Below are 17,531 nucleotides of genomic sequence, written 5' to 3' on the forward strand. Positions count from 1 at the left end.
AATGATTGTTGCACATTGGGTTGTTTTACTGGTCCAGTGGGAGAGGACTCATCACTTGTAGCCGGTCTTTATGTGAAAGTTTTTGGGTCTCGTTCTTTTTGTGACCTTTCAGCGAAGAGCTTAAGTCAGATTGGACAGCTGCTGTTAAGTTGACGGCTTTTTTACCAGTGCTCTTCTTTCGCTTGCCAAGTTTTTTTCTTAGTTCACAAAGGTAATTGCAAAGAACTCCGACCTCATCTGCGACGGCAATGGCATCACAGCACATTCCTAATGCCTTATAGACCTTGCAGGTACACTGAAAGAGGTATCTGTTCTTATGGAATGGCTTAACAATCAATGGTACGGATCCATAGCGGCTTTTAATTGTGCGTAAACGATCATCGTCTGTAGCCGCTTTAGTGATGTAGCTGGGTTCGTTTAACAGTTCTTTGGCTTGATTAAAAGCATCTTGTATAAGGTGAGGAGGCAAAACATCATTTAGAACCGAAGCTTCTTGAAGCGATAAGGAAAGCGTGCGTCGTGGTTTGTCTAGAACGTCGTGGCCTTTAACCTCTGGCTTGGAGGGATGGCAGAAATTTGGTTGAGGAGAATTTGAGATTTGTTGTGACACTTGAAGATAATCTTGTTTAGGTGCTGACGTAGATGGACCAGGTGCTTCGTCATATAACAGGGAAATAGTTGGAATGGATTCCTTGTTTTCTGCACTTCGAACTCCGGAGCGCAAGAGTACATCGTCGGTTGGAATGTAAGCCATGAATGCTGCGATGTGCATCTTTCGTCTGATGACATGCCTTTCCAATCGGCATATGTTTTACGAAACATTTAGTAGGCTGGTGCTAGGACGTAAGGACCATAATCATATATAACTTTGACAACATTGCTAAATAAACGGATACTGCGTGCTTTTAAGGCATCTAGGCACTCTGAAAGTGTCTGGTCTCGATGACTACTACCCTCTGAACGCACGTGGGCGGATATTTCATCTTTTGATAAGATATTTTGCCACTCAATTGGATTTTGGCCGTACACTCCGTCAATGGAAGCTTGCTTTCGAACTTTTTTAATAATTTTATCCCTCATTTGCTTCCCTTTATAAGTTTCAAAATAATCGACGAACTGACTCGCCGGACAATTGCTCGTGTGTTCCTTTTCTATTTGAAGCCATTTTGTTTTCAGTTGCAATAGCTTACGGTTGTAAATATCAGTACTTTCGCTTCCGTAAAGAGAATCTTCTTCTTTGCACGTGACACCCCCGAAGATATCACTCACTATAATTTTTTCTTTGGATTGAAGTAAAATTTAACGACTGCAATTTTTTATCTACATATGCTTCGGCATGCTCTTTGCCCAAAAGGTGAATGGTCTTTCCACTCGTTTCCTTAGGAATCCCGCTAGAAAGTTCTTCGTCTTCATCTGTACCAAAAGCAAGGATGTTGGCAAGAGCCGGATTCCCTCTTTTCACTGCTTGCCAAAAATGTGCAAAATCCGGCGCTGATTGATTTCGATGGATCAGAAATGGACCTAGAAACCAGGGATTTCTTAAACTCTCTCTTCCCAATTACTGACATCTGCTTGTAGGTCGTTTGAGTCACGAGATGATTTGCAATGTTAAATGTAGTGTCAAAAGCCAAAGGCGTACTAAACCTGGGATTTGCTGATGTTGTGGAGAAGCGTTCTATACCTGTCAGACTGTTGCAAATATGCCACAAAACAAGCTTGCTTCTCGTGTCTTAACAGGAATTCTCTGACGAATGCTTTATTCTTGTCAAGCAAATCTGGTCCATTTCGTCAGCAGTGGATCTTTGCTCAAGGAGTTTAAAGATAACTTCCTGAATTTGATCGATACTAGATCTGTTTTTTTTCCCCGATACAAATAACGGTAATTATACAGCTGCTTGGTATCCCGAATAGTTGTTGACTGTAATTGAGAGTCAAGTAAATTCAGATCCTTCGATTTTCCCTCTTCAATAATCCTTGGGGCACGAACATCTGTATGAACCGTTTCTTTCACTTTTTTCTTGAGAGAGTGCTCTCTTGAAATGCCGTTTGACACATTTTCATCGTATTCTTATGCACTGCTCTCTTTCTAACTACAGCGTACAAGTGCTCCTTGCCTAGGATCTGCCGAACCCAATTTCAACCATCGCGGACGTTGCAGGTACCACCAACGATAATGCCACTGTCGTCTTTGTTCACCGAGACTTTTGAACTGATAAAAAGTTCGCCTCCGTCCGTAACCTTAACTTCATAAAACCTAGTTTGCTCTTTTTTCTCATAGTCCCCAAGTGTTTCATCAGCTTCAATATCAAACGGATGCTATTTACTTTTGCAAGTTTTCTGTCGACAACGAAGGATGATGTTGTAGAAATGCTTGTTGGCTTGAATTCTGCCTTTCGTTCTGCACGAATATCCTTTTTTAAACAGATCTGGAATATTTTTTAATATCAAGATAACTCGAATAACTGTAAATTGGAAGCCTTTTATCACCCCTGTAATGGACAAGATTAGGCAAATCGATGTCAAATGAGTAAGACGTATTATCATTTTCACTGTTCCCATTCACTGATTCGGGATCACTGGAAAATGTGATAATTTTCTTCGCTGTTTTCTCTTTTTAATGTACGAAAAGAGATTTCATCGTCCTCCGTGAGATCCACAGTTAAATTCTCTCGCGCTTTTTTCTTCTTTTCGTCGTTTCCCGATAAATTAGTTTTTTTTTTGGACATCTAGAAAAGCGGGTCATTTTTGTTATGTAAGTGCTCATGTTTCTGCTTTTTTCTACTCAGGTGCCTTAAAACAGTTACGCATGCAGTTAAATATTAATTTTGGATTGTCATCTTGATTACTGATGATTGACATTCTTGCATGGTAACCCTTACCATGACCAAATTAATTAGTCGAAAATGTTCTCATCCACAGCCTGAAAATAGTATACAAACTCTATATATATATAAATATATATACATATATATATAAATATTTTATATATATATATATATATATATATATATATATATATAATATATATATATATAATTTATATATATATATATATATATATATATAATATTATATATATAATATATATATAATATATATATATATATATATATATATATATATACACCTATTTGCAAAAACGTTGGCCGCAGATGATATATAGATACATACTCAAAATCTAATTAGAATTGCATATGTTGTGTAATATTATAGAAATCCCATGCAAATGTAATCATATGCAATTCTAATTAGACTTCGAGTATCTATCTATCTATCTATCTATCTATCTATCTATCTATCTATCTATCTATCTATCTATCTATCTATCTATCTATCTATCTATCTATCTATCTATAGATTGTTGGCATTTAGCACAATCATGTAAAATTTGATTTTTTTCTTAAATTTTAGTTCTGTAGTGTCTGATACCGTCTTAAAATGTAAAACTGTGTGTAACCAATATCTACTTTGTGTTTATTCGTTGTGAAATATCCGTTTTTGCTTTTAAAACTACTGCATCAATTTTATTGTCCCAAATGCCAAGCTGAAAATAGATGTCCATGGTATTTTGCATAACTGTGGTATTCGGCGCAACTGCATGTTATTCCTTTTGGCATTTGGCGCAATCTTCATATTTTTGTCTCAAATACGGACTTTGAAACTTATTACTCTATGAGGCTATGTTAAATTAAATAATCTTTTTCCCTCTAAAGTCACGCACAGAAACAAAAGATCGTGAATATAAATGTGCTTTGCAAAAGGTACTTAGAGAGCGAAAATAAAAGCAACAAATATTTTTTTTACGTAGTCGTAACAATCATATGGTAACATGTTGGTAATTTACAATAATAAATCTGTTTGTCATGAGTCACAACAAATCTGCTCGGAGTTTGACCCCCGCCTTCTGAATTCATACGCTCTACGCACAGTCGTTTAAATTCTTATATTCAAATATGAATTTCTAGATTATTACCTTTCTGCATCATAATTATACTTTTTCTATATTAGCATGAACAAAATTGTTATCTTTGCGTTATTTGCATCATTAGAAGGCAGCGTTTAATGAAACTGCGGTTACAACGAGACTGGAACTGTCCGGAAAATATGTGACGCTCTTTTAGCCATTTTTTGATAACCAATAAAAGACCTCCAATGAAAAAATTACAAAAGTGCGCATTTTCAGTCGTATTTGTAGCTCTAAAATTGTTTTCTTACTCACGAAACAAGGTAATGCATATAACCCCTTACACACTTTTAATTGAGAGCACAAGTATTACCTCTTCCAGGCGATTGTCTCTCAACCTCGTTCCCAGGGTCTTTTGGGACTTTATGAGAAAGAAGAGGAAATCACCACCAGAATCAAGGTAAAAGGCCCTGGGAACGAGGTTGGATTGTCTCTGCCACCTGGCCCAGTGGCGTTGCCAGCTTGATAAGTGTGGGGGACTTATTTATATATTCGTGTTTTACATTATTCATTTCTTTTCAAATTGATTGTTTTATCGGTCTGTCAACATGAATATATGAATATGTCCACCCCACTTATCGATGCTGGCGATGCCATTGACCTGGCACAAGCTTAAATTGCATATAATTACTGGATAAACTTCTCGATTCAAAGATTTATTTAAGCCTTCACTGTTTATAACCAAAGCATGTATGTATATATCCCAAATAATAATATTCACAAGAATTGTTCTTTAGATTGCTTAGTTATTGATCCTCCATAATTATATGTGATTTAATTATATTCTATTGTAATTATATGTAATTAATTTAATTTGGCTTGATACAGTTCGTCAAATTTTTTTTATTCATATTTCAAACAGAGCTATTAGGCATCTAAATGCTTTGCTAGAAGGCTAAAAGTACTAATAAAAGTAATAATAAGTGCTAAAAGTAATAATATACTTTGCAGGAAATATATCTAAATCGAAAATCTATTCAGAACTTTTCTCTGACACCCGTTATTATAGCAACAGAGACGTTTTGCAATGGCCGCAAAACAGGGTTTGATGGTGTTTATATCGCAAACGAGTTCAGTGACCCCAATTTTTTTTTGCAATAAACATTTACACTATATAGATGCTTTATCTCTAAAAAGTTTTTAAAATTCCGTCAAGTCTGTTTATTAAAAACGTTATTTTGGCTTATTAAAAATTTCCCCAAAATTTTCGTAAAAATTTTTTAAAACGTTTTTATAGATAAAGCATGTAAAGCGTAAATATTTCATGTCAAAAAAATGGGGGTCACCGAACTCGTTTAAGATATAAACACAATTAAACCCTGTTTGGCAGCCATCTGCAAAGTATATTAACTTTCAGCCTCAAAAAACTGGGCTTTTTAAATTTTTTTTAAAAAACTCTCCCCACCTATACCTGCTTCTTGATTGGTCGATCAGATGCCAACATTGCACATGTATTATTATCATTACTAATCATAGATGTGTTATTATTGTTTTCATAATGTATTTGCAACTATGATAACTGTTATATAGCAACAGTCATGTTGGTTATAAATATGATGTGATGCAATGATCTTGTCTTGTAAATTTCGGGATAACTCGTTTCGACCATTGAATAAATTCTCCGCTTTTGCCTTTTATATTTTTCACTTTTTGTTAACCATGTAGCCTTTTCCTTTCCATACTTATTATGGGTATTTATACAAGCGAAAATAGGACGTAGACCTTCAAGGAATGTACCAATTTTCCTAAATATAAAATTATTATACGTACGGCTTATAATAAAGACGAACCTCGATTCTAAACTATGAGCCGCGGCCTATAAAAATCGCAAATAATATTTATGATCTTTGCAACTTATTAGTTTAAAGGAGTATATTTGCTGTATAAAAGCCTTAATAATACATGGTCTGTTTGCTCTAACAAGCTCTAATTCTAGTCGCAAATAAGCTCTACGTATTTATACGAATCTTTAACATGTTTAGGTAGTGGCTTGTTCACTGTTTAAGGGTTCTATTATGCCCCCTGCATGTGCGATCAGTCAGTTTCTTTTATGTTGGACGACAAATGTTTTTGTCTACAACTAAGCTATAGTTTTGTTGTAGGGACAATTCTGACGACGTATATTCTGCGCAAACAACATCCTCTCTTGGTTAACCACAATCCAGCTTGATAACTTCCTGGCATGGTTTCTTTGCATGTGATAATTCAGAGTATTTCCCAATAGTCTGAATGACTTGTATTCCTGTTCCTATACAATTCTTATTATATACTTATCTATAAAACTCTCTTCTCTTAGAGTGCTTGGAAGTCGATTACCTCTTGTATTCCGGTAAACTAGATGCAACTACTGCTGCCCTATTTAATTTCTCCTAAACATATTTATTATGGCCAAAATTTAGTGGCTAAGTCACTGGCCTTTTCTCTGCAATTGTTAATCAGACCTGATGTAAAACCATGTTTTGACATTAAATGTATAGCTAGAACTTATATGACTGATTCAAGGGAATTATGTGTGCTTTTTAATGAACATGATTCATGTCTTGTAATTTTAAGGGATAACCCATTTCGACCATTGATGGAATTCTCCATATTTGCCTTATAATATTTCTAACATTGTTTTAACCAAAGATTTTGAGGTTTCGTGTTTTGCAAAAAGCTCACTTATTTGATATTTCTCGTTCATTCTGTGCGAAATGACGTGGCATATATGCAAAATTTTTGTGCTAAATGCCGTACTGTTGTGCCCAAGGCCATATTATTGTGCCAAATGCCACCACATTGTGCCAAATGCCATTGTATTAGGAACATAGATTATCCTAGTTTAGATTTATCAATTGAAATAATTTCATATAATTTTTAGAATGTTTTTAGCCCTTCCAATTCTAATTGCTATCAATACAACCCTATAGTTTTGTTCATGACGTATATTTGCACAAAAGATTCCTTTCCTTCTGGGTAACCGCAATCAGCCCCCATACTGTAAGCCGTAGTTAAATTTCCGTTCACTGGAAAGTTCCCTCTGTTTTTTTCCGATGTTGTTAGAAGTTCGTATTTGCTGATGTCTTAAATGTTGTATTCTTGTTTATTTTTCTCTGACGCATTATACAATTCCAAATAGCTACTGTATAATATGTACTGATATAGCAATATTCTTATTTACTGATCTTAGTGGGGCCGGTTGTATGAAAGCCGGATAGCGCTATTTACCGGATAGTGGTTTTTTCAATCGCTTTAAAATCGCCCGTTGTTTGCTATAACTTTGATTAAACCTTAGTATTCCTAAATCGAGTATCCTTTTCAATAATTGCTGGTTCCAAAAATGAAATTTTATCACTTTTCAAGCATTTTTAGAACGGTTGAAAAAATCACTATCTGTTGGATAGCGCTATCCGGCTTTCATACAACCGGCCCCTGATCTATAGTATACTTACTGCTTATACTATAATTAACAGTACTCTATACGTATGCATTTATCTGTTTGCGGATTATTTAAAATTCTCTCCCCATAGACGTGTTTAGAAGTCGATTAGCTGTTGCATTTTCGGTTCAGATGAAACTAGCTGCTGCCCTATGTTACAGAACCGCTCTACGTTTTGCCGATCTGCGGCCGGTTGTATCAAGGCCGTTAAACGGCGGATAAGTCAAAATAACTCTCTTGAATGAATCAACTTGAATATTATGCACTGAATATGTAGTTGAAAACAATATATTTGTATTAAGGTTAAAAACATTTAGTTTGCTTGTTGAATAAAGCGATAGACTGGCTTTCTATTTTGAACTTAACCATGCACCGTTTAAGCTAAACGGGCTTGATACAACCGGCCCCTGCAGATTTTTTACAACTGCTGATTTTTATAGTATCAGGATTTAACATAATCCTATATTTAATATTAAGACAAACCATGTCTATATCTATTTAGACTCTGCCCTAAGGTTTGAATAGAGACAACTTCGCAATAAGTTTATGCAAAGCGCTAATTAAAATAAGATCGTCTATTTTCGCAGCGATTTGCGTCTTATAGTTTAGACATACACAAGTAACTACGGAATTTGTGAATGAAGTATTTGCATGCTTACATTATAGGGATTAAGATCAATTGCATTTCCATTATGCCCTTTAAATTTGAGAGTGATGACAGTTGAGAGAAAGGGCTATTTGGTGTATACAAATTTAACAAGCTTCTTTAATTACAGTGAAATATACATTAGAGTTTCTATTTAGTTTACCATTTCAGTAAAAGCGGCATTCCTGAATCACGGTAGCACTAGGCTACTATAGAATGCGCTAGCCAATGTTTTAAGGCATATCAGTAAAAGATTGATTGTCAATTAACATACAAACATCAATGGCCGAGGGTGATCGTTAAATGTGCGTGTGTGTGCTAAAATTCATGTTAACAGACCGTAAAAAAGAACAATTTGAAAAGAAACAAATAAACCTGAACTTGAAAATATTAACAGTACAGTAGCCCCCCCCCCATTTAACGATGTTCCACGGCCAGTACTGAACATACTATAGTATTTAGATTGTAATTAAAAACCACTCAAAAGTTATGACCCTATTAACGCATATTATGAAACAATCTGTTGAGTTAAATTCATTAACGCGCAATAAAAACATACATACCGCAACACAAAAATATATGCTATTTCGCACGCATTTTCAAATTTCAAACACAATATATAATGCACAAAAAGCTTACAAAGTCAGCTTTATTTCATTAATATATTGAAATCAAAACTGAAGATGGATCTTTTCTGAGCAAATGCATGTCATTAAACTACAATAATTTCCAGCATGTAATTTAGAAGCAGTTATTTTGCGCAATGTTATATTCAATTATTTTAAGGAACAACAACAAACTTCCTTAAGAGTTAAGTGAGACTCTGGCCTTTTCTCTGCTATTGTTAATTCGGACCTGATATAAAACCATGTTTTGACATTAAATGTATAGCTATAGAACTTATATGGCTGATTGTGCCCAATGCCATATTATTGTGCCAAATGCCACCACATTGTGCCAAATACCACCACATTGTGCCAAATGCCATTGTATTAGGAACATAGATAATCCTAGTTCAGGTTTATCAATTGAAATAATTTCATACAATTTTTAGAATGTTTATTGCCCTTCCAATTCTACTTGCTATCAATACAACCCTATAGTTTTGTTCATGACGTATATTTGCACAAAAGATTCCTCTCCTTCTGGGTAACCGCAATCAACCCCCATACTGTAAGCCGTAGTTAAATTTCCGTTCACTGGAAAGTTCCCTCTGTTTTTTCCGATGTTGTTAGAAGTTCGTATTTCCTGATGTCTTAAATGTTGTATTCTTGTTTATTTTTCTCTGACGCATTATACAATTCCAAATAGCTACTGTACTTATATAGCATCTGACAATATTCTTTTTTCACTGATCTATAGTATAATTACTGCTTATACTATAATTAACAAGGGTCGGTTGTATCAAGCCCGTTTAGCTTAAACGGTGGTTAAGTTGAAAATACAGAGCAAGTCTGCCGTTTTATTCAAAAAGCGAACTAAATGTTTTTGACGTTAATACAAAGATACTCTTTAAAACTACATATTCAGTGCATAATATTCAAGTTGACTCATTCAAGAGAGTTGTAAGAGTGTTATTTAATTTTGACTTAGCTATCCACCGTTTAACTTTAAGTTAAACGGGCTTCATACAATCGGCCCCGGTGCTCTATACGCATGCATTTATCTGTGTGCGGATTATTTAAAATTCTCTCCTTCTAGACATGTTTAGAGGTCGATTAGCTGCATTTTCGGTTCAGATGAAACTAGCTGCTGCGCACTACGTCACAGAACCGCTCTAAGTTTTGTCGATCTGGGGCCTGTTGTATCAAGGCCGTTTATTTTAACGGTGGATAAGTCAAAATTACAACTCTCTTGAATGAGTCAACTTGAATATTATGCACTAAATATGCAATTGAAAACAATATCTCGATATTAAGGTTTAAAAACATTTAGACTGATTTAGTGAATAAAGCAATAGACTTGCTTTCTATTTTGAGCTTAACCACCGTTTAAGCTAAACGGGCTTGATACAACCGGCCCCTGCAGATTTTTTACCACTGCTGATTTTTATAGTATCCGGATTCAACATTATCCTATACTTAATATTAAGACAAACCATGTCTATATCTTTTAGACTCTGCCCTAAGGGTCGAATAGAGACAACTTTGCAATAAGTTTATGTGAAGCGCTAAGATTGTCTATTTCGTCTTATAGTTTAGACATACACAAGTAACTACGGAATTTCTGAATGAAGTATTTGCATGCTTACATTATAGGGATTAAGATCAATCGCATTTGCATTACGCCCTTTAAATTTGAGAGTGATGACACTTGAGAAAAAGGACTATTTGGTGTTTACAAATTTAACAAGTTTCTTTACAGTGAAATATATATATTAGAGTTTCTATTTAGTTACCATTTCAGTAAAAGCGGCATTCCTGAATTACGGTAGCACTAGGCTACTATAGAATGCGCTAGCCATTGTTTTAAGGCATATCAGTAAAAGATTGATTGTCAATCAACATACAAACATCAATGGCCGAGGGTGATCTTTAAATGTGCGTGTGTGTGCTAAAATTCATGTTAACAGACCGTAAAAAAGAACAATTTGAAAAGAAACAAATAAACCTGAACTTGAAAATATTAACAGTACAGTAGCCCCCCCATCTTAACGATGTTCCACGGCCAGTACTGAACATACTATCGTATTTAGATTGTAATTAAAAAACCACTTAAAAGTCATGACCCTATTAACGCATTTTATAAAGCAATCTGTTTAGTCAAACCATTTAAATTAATTAACGCGCAATAAAAACATACATACCGCAACACAAAATTACGTGCTATTTCGCACGTATTTTCAAATTTTAAACACAATACAAAAAGCTTACAAAGTCAGCTTTATTTCATTAGCATATTGAAATGAAAACTGAAGATGGATCTTTTCTGAGCAAATGCATGTCATTAAACCGCAATAATTTTCCAGCATGCAATTTAGAAGCAGTTATTTTGCGTAATTTATATTAAATTATTTTAGGAACAACAACAAACTTGCTTAAGAAAACACCAAAACAATTATTCTGGATTTATTTAAACAAATATAAACTGGATTTATTAAAACCTCACAACTCACAAGAGTACAAAGATAGAAACTAGACAGAATGATATTGCATGTTGTGGGTGATAGCTAAATTAATACTGCGTGTAAAAAGGACTAAAACAAGTTAAGATATGTCAGGGGATGTAGCTTTATGTTTTTCATCGAAGGTTAGAATAACTACGTAATAAAAACCGCCAATATCCCACATCCTAATCTGCATCCTTTACACACCTATTTCCGTGTGCATCAACAATAAGATAATGTATTACGTTTACATAACAGTTTGTATTCCCATATAATAATAAATACCCTTCCATCATAGTCTTTAAGCAGTCTGTTCTGAACAGCATAGAGAACGATATTTCATTGGTGACCGTACTTATATTTTATGCGAAATGTTGTGTCGAACACTTTACAGATATATTTTCCGCCGAGCAAGTTGGATTTTGTGAAAAGCCGTATTGTCTAAGATGCATGATATTGTGGAAAAGGTAAGCAATAAGTTATTCAAGCATTTTACTGATTTATATTCATTTTTATATCACTTATTCTGGCTAATGTACAACGGCAAAATTACGAGTCAGCTAATTTTTTCGTTCACGGGTATAACTGCACTGAACTTTAGTAATTAATTCCATTGGTCTGCAGCAATAATATAGGGGGTAGTATAGTTATAATAAAAGTATAGTTAAATATACTTCAAATAGCCTTCTCAAGAGAAAAAATGAGGAAGCCAGTTATATAAGTATTTGTCGAGAATAACCGGGCTCAGCCAGCGCACGTGCATGCGTTTTCCGAAAAAGATAAAAGGACAATGCAGTGAAAGCTTTCAAAAATATTGATTATTGATGAAGATATGGTTATAACCATTTCAGAAACCATGTTAAAACATTTCATATTTCAGAAACGAACATTTTATATTTCAGAAATGAGCAAAATATATTCTCCACTGCCTTAGTAGACCAAGGATTTTAGCTGATGCATTTCTGGATCCATAAATGTTTTTTTACAATTCAAGCATTGGTTTAGTTTTATTATTGAAGGGCACCCATTCTAGTCCAGTGAAAATTTCAACAAAGTCAGGATTTGTTTTTTCTAGGTAATGACACCACCCTATCCAAGGGTAGCACCAACTTACACTCACAAGGATGACTCGGAGTTGATAAAACTGAATTTGCTTTTATTTATTCCTATGGAAAGGACGGTATGACATGCTTTTGCAGCAGCTATATATAAGGAGAGTGACGAATCAATTCAACTTGAATTAGATGCATCTGTTATTTTCTTGTTTAGACTGAACTTCAATGCACTATTGATGAGCTTGAACTGGCTATTGATGATTGGAAGTGGCTGATATTCAATTTTATCAATGAACAGAAGTTTAGACTACAAAGAAAGCCCAGAACTTGTTATTTCTGATGAGGAGGGTTCTAGTAAAGGACCTAAACCAGAAGAAGATTTAGGAGAAAGCAGTGCCAAGGAAGGTAATGGGAAGGACGACGAAGAACATGCAAGCATTAGAAAATGGGTATGTACCATTGAAATAAGGAACCAATATATTAAATATATATATCAAACTACAGTCAACCTCTACTCGCTGCCAGTTGGATGCAAAGGCCTGTATATTTAACAAGTATCTATATGAGTATACATAAGTATGTTGTCCCAGTTATCATAATCGAAAATTACTTTTGAGTAGCTTCCTAAGTTTAGAAAACTTTGTGTCCAATAGACTTAGAGCATTCAAAGACTTTTTATTACCGTTGTGGCAGATGTATAAGGTGATCTCAATCATTCTTAGGCTAAAGAAAAGCGAGAATGCCCATTGTGTGGTCAGAGCAAGGCTGATATGGTTAGCCATCTAAAGAGAGTACACAAGAAGGATCATAGAGAAGCTCTTAATTTATCACAAGCTATGAGGAAGACTAAACAGGATTCAAAAACTGTTTTAAATCGAGTGGAATGTCCAATTGAATCGTGCAAAAAACCTGTACAACGACTTGATAAACACCTCAAAACCGTTCATAAACTTCAACCTGGATCACCAAGTTTTATACGGTGAGTTTAGATATTCATTTCCATTAAATTTGCTGTTTTTTATCAATACAAACGCCCATATAATGTACACTCTATTAACTCAGTCAATATGCTCTCAATGTGCTCTTTCTTATATTTAATTTAACTATATTTGACATTTTTCTAAAACATATTTCGAAAACGCAAAAAAGTCATAACCCTCTCTTTTTGACTTTGAGCTGACAGACTTAAATATATTTAAGACTGTATCAGTCCCAGTGAATTACATTTCCCATTTATACTCAATTAAATTGATTCGATATACTTTTATTTAGGTATAATACAGAAGCTCAAAAGTTAAAGAAGGAGAACGATAAAAAAAGCTCGACAAACAGCAGAAAAAAGATGACACTTAAAAAAAGGGTTCCAGACCCTCGTCCCTCCAGGAGCAGATCAGTTAAACGTAGGCTACACATAGAGGAAATCACTCCTGAAGTTTCATCACCGAAAAAGCGTTCTTCGGATAGTTCTTCCCCACAACATTACTCTTCTGAGGATTATATTCCGAGTCAAGACTCTTCCGATGAATCCTCGCACAGCCGATCAGCTGATCAGATCTCGGACCGTGAGCACTCAGACGCTACTGCAGAGATTAATGTAGAGGAAATTGTGCCTAAAGAAATTCCAAGAAGCTCAATAGCAAAAGTGTGTGAAACACAACCACTTCTTGATCGTTTCCTTAAACATTTATTATCGGTTGAAGGAGGTCGCCGAGGTGAAAAACCTTCAAAGGAAGCCCAATGGCGAGTTGGCCGACTTCTCTATGAAGTGGACGAAACATTAACAAATGTGAACCTTCTGTGGAACGACGATGCTATGGTCCACATACGTAGTGCCTTCATTGAAGGCAATCATCATTTAACAAAACCCAGGAAAGTAGGCACGCTTAGGGCATATCTTACCGCTTTACTAACATTCTATAACTTTTTGTTAACCCGAGCATCAAGTTTGATTAATGAGTTTGGTTTGGTGGAAAAGGATTTTGAATTGGTAAAAGAATTTAAAGGCAGAGTATCTAATTGGATGAAATCATTTACGGAGGAGTCAGCCAATAGAAGAACCGAAGTACATCGTGAAGATTTTGGGTCACTTTTCACAAGTTCCCAAATGTGGAATCTATTCAATTCACCTCTGCATGAACAATTTGAGGCAAGATTTGTTGGGGTTATCAATCCAGAAGTAGAGTTTGTCGAGCTCCGGGACTATTTAATAACCATGCTCCTTCTTCAAAGTGCTCAACGCCCTGGGGCTGTGTGCAATTTAACTCTAAATGAGTTTGAAGCTGGTGAGTGGGATGTTAGCACCGGTGTTAAACAATTTGTCACATTGACCAAGCGGCATAAGACAGCAGGTGAGAACAGGTTTGGTCAGAATACCTGAGTTTGTTTAAACATATCTTGTTAACACTTTTTACATGTGCATCTTAAATTATATCGGTGTCTCTACACGTAACTGATATAAAAAAAATTTTCACTATCTTTTTAAGGAACGGGGCCAGCAAGTCTGTCCTGGGATGAGCGTACTTACAAATGCGGTGTGATTTATTTGGAGAAACTAAGACCTGCTGTTGCAAATAACAATTCGTTTCTTCAGCAAAAAGGCAAAAAAGAAAAAGAACCACTCTTCTTCTTGACAGTGAGAGGGAATCCTCTACCTTCTTCGCAAATTTCAACCAGGGTTACAAAGGTGGTTAAAATGCTTGACCCGTCTATTTCTGGAACTGTTACTGGAAAACGAATACGAAAGTCGGCGGTGTCCCGCCATAGACAAGTTGCTGAATCAGGCAAATCTGGTGGTCTTTCCAAGCATGAACTTGCCCGGCAAATGTCTCATTCCACATCGACCGCTGAAGGACATTACGCCATGAGAGATGCAGTAAAAGGTAATTAATTTTTTTTTATTTCATGAATAGGGAATCTTCCTTTTAAAAACTAAGATGGGACATAGAAAGAAACAGTTCAAAACCTGAAGTTTAATTAAGACGTTTGTAGTAGACGTTTATGTAACAAGCAGTTTGCACAGTAAGTTTGCATATTAACATATTATTCAAATCACATATGGAAGTTGCCATATTTTTTCTTGCATAAATCACTCTGATGAAATCATTTCTTTTCCCAAGGTCGTGCAAAAGTATCAAATTTTCTACGATATGTCGCCACAACTACCCCTGAAAAAGGTGTTGAAAAACATCCAGGAGAAAATGACCCAAAATTTATTGAACAAAGCCCTGAAAAAAGTCCGGAAGACAGTCATTCGAGTCCAGAAAAAAGTCCGGAAAAAGTGGAGGGAAGAAGTCCTGAAAAAAGTAAGATACTGGCTGAAAACAGATACATAGGGACTGTAATAATAGCTACCGGTATATTAAATGTGATCCATAAACATAAATAATTTAGTTCTACATTGCTTTGAATGACGTTTGAATGGTGATTGTGTTGTCCCTTTTTTATTTTCTTATACCTCAATCTCTTTGTCTCAGAAAAACGTTTGATGCAACAACAATGGAGGCCTGTTAAACGTGCGAAAATATCGCCGAAGAAACCTTTGCGAAGTGTGCGAATGCAACTGGCATGTAAGTCTTGAGTGTGTGATTTGTATGATAGGAAAATAATTTGCTCCTCTGAATTCCAAAAGCTCAATCCTCTCGTATTTTCCCCAACCAATGAATGCTTAACCTAATCAGTTTCTCAATTATTTCGTACTGTAGCAAGGCGGTTTAGTCCAAAAAAAAGTCCAAAGAAGAAAATATATTTTTGGCAAAAGAGACAGCAGCAGTTTTACAGGCGACAATAGACCTCCAACGTAAAGGCAATCTCAGCGATGACGCAATTTGGAAATGTATTATCAATGACAAGGTCTGCAAAGAGTTAGGACTTACAGAAAAGTACAGCCAAATACAGCTTATAAATAAAGTAAAACGCTGCGATAGGGACGGGAAATATGCTAATTTCAAGTGAACATCATGTAATACAACTTAATAGGATAATAATTACGTGATGCGTTAGAGAATAGCTACCTTCACTCGGCTAATCAGCTGCCAGTATTTGCATGCTTTATATATCTCTCATAGTGTAGGGAATTCATTAAATTCCATTTAATTAATTTAGAGTGGTCTGATTACGATAAATGATACTGGGAGCCAAAGGCCCCTGGTGATCTTTTACCTAATTCTCGGGATTCTATATATCTCATGGAGACGTGATTATTCTGTAACCATTACTTAGTCATGCCGAATTCAATTGTATCTTAAAATTACATAAAATAATCTTACGACAACGTGCCTTTGAGAGGTGTGACAGGGGACTATCATTTGCAAGTGATTTTTCCTAATTTACAAATAGGCCTATGGACAACTTGCTTTTAGTTTAAAAGAAGTTGAATTTACTTTACCAGGTTGTAATTACCAATGCAATTTGTAACAATTAAAGCATTTCTTGTTTTTAGTAAAAAATAAAAAAGGCACTTAAAGTTAAATGCTAATGTTTTGTTTTGACTATTTTTAAATTCAGTTTACTAGGATCGCTTGTGACAAAGTTCGTTGTGGTCAGAACGAAGTTTTCAAAGTAAGATATATTCAAGCCAAATCTTGAATAGTTCTTGTATGGAATATAAATGTTGTTTGAGATTTTCAAATCGTAAAGAAGCATAACATCTTCCACTTCCAAAGCATCTTCTAAAAACATTGCTAAAATAGCCATCTGGTATTCAGCTCTGTTCATGTTTAAAAAATTAGTACCGTGTTCGTAGTCGTATAACTTTGACAGAACTGCTAAATTCAAATATCCTGCTGCACGAAGACTTAAGACGAAGACTACTATTCCCAGTCTACCTCGGCCAAAACAAGTCTTCCTCTTCGTACTTCCTTTCCTTGCTCAAACTCGCTTGTACCTGTTCTGAAACAATAATTTTTCAATACCCACAGGCATTCGATATTGAAACAGCATAATGAAAAAACGCATTTTTAAATGTAGTGAATTGGTTTAAACGTGTGTATTGAAAGTAAACTTTTATCCACAAACTTAGGTAATTAGATACTATATACATGCCTGAGGTAGGGAACAGCATCGCAGCCAGGGCCGTAACTAGAACGATAATTGGAAGGGTGAATTATTCATATATTCAGTTCTGCCTGACGGATTTCGATTCTAAGCTATTTCGCTTAAAACGAAATACATACTAAAAAGTAAGGAATGGTACTCCACAGCATAGAAGGGGGAGGGAACAGTTAAAAGTTTTGAAAAAATCAGTTAAAAATGTAAACACCATGAATAGAGTGAGAAAGTTCAAACAGGGTAAAAACTAGGACTAAAAAAAAGTGAATACCTTCACAATGCAGTAAAAAACAAGG

General features: G+C 35.2%; 1 protein-coding gene across 1 annotated transcript; it reads left to right on the forward strand.

The window, feature by feature from the left end:
• Nucleotides 1-14,881: 14,881 nt before the first annotated feature.
• Nucleotides 14,882-15,755, forward strand: LOC114530054 (the record flags this gene model as incomplete). The annotated part of the gene is made up of 3 exons (XM_028551634.1): nt 14,882-15,068; nt 15,306-15,491; nt 15,663-15,755. Coding segments are annotated over exons 1-3 (466 nt in total), but the record flags the coding sequence as incomplete, so codon positions are not given.
• Between the last annotated feature and the right edge of the window lie 1,776 nt (nt 15,756-17,531).

The sequence above is a fragment of the Dendronephthya gigantea genome, unplaced genomic scaffold, assembly GCF_004324835.1.
Source record: "Dendronephthya gigantea isolate DGI-Jeju-01 unplaced genomic scaffold, DenGig_1.0 000059F, whole genome shotgun sequence".
Classification (NCBI taxonomy): Eukaryota; Metazoa; Cnidaria; class Anthozoa; order Malacalcyonacea; family Nephtheidae; genus Dendronephthya; species Dendronephthya gigantea.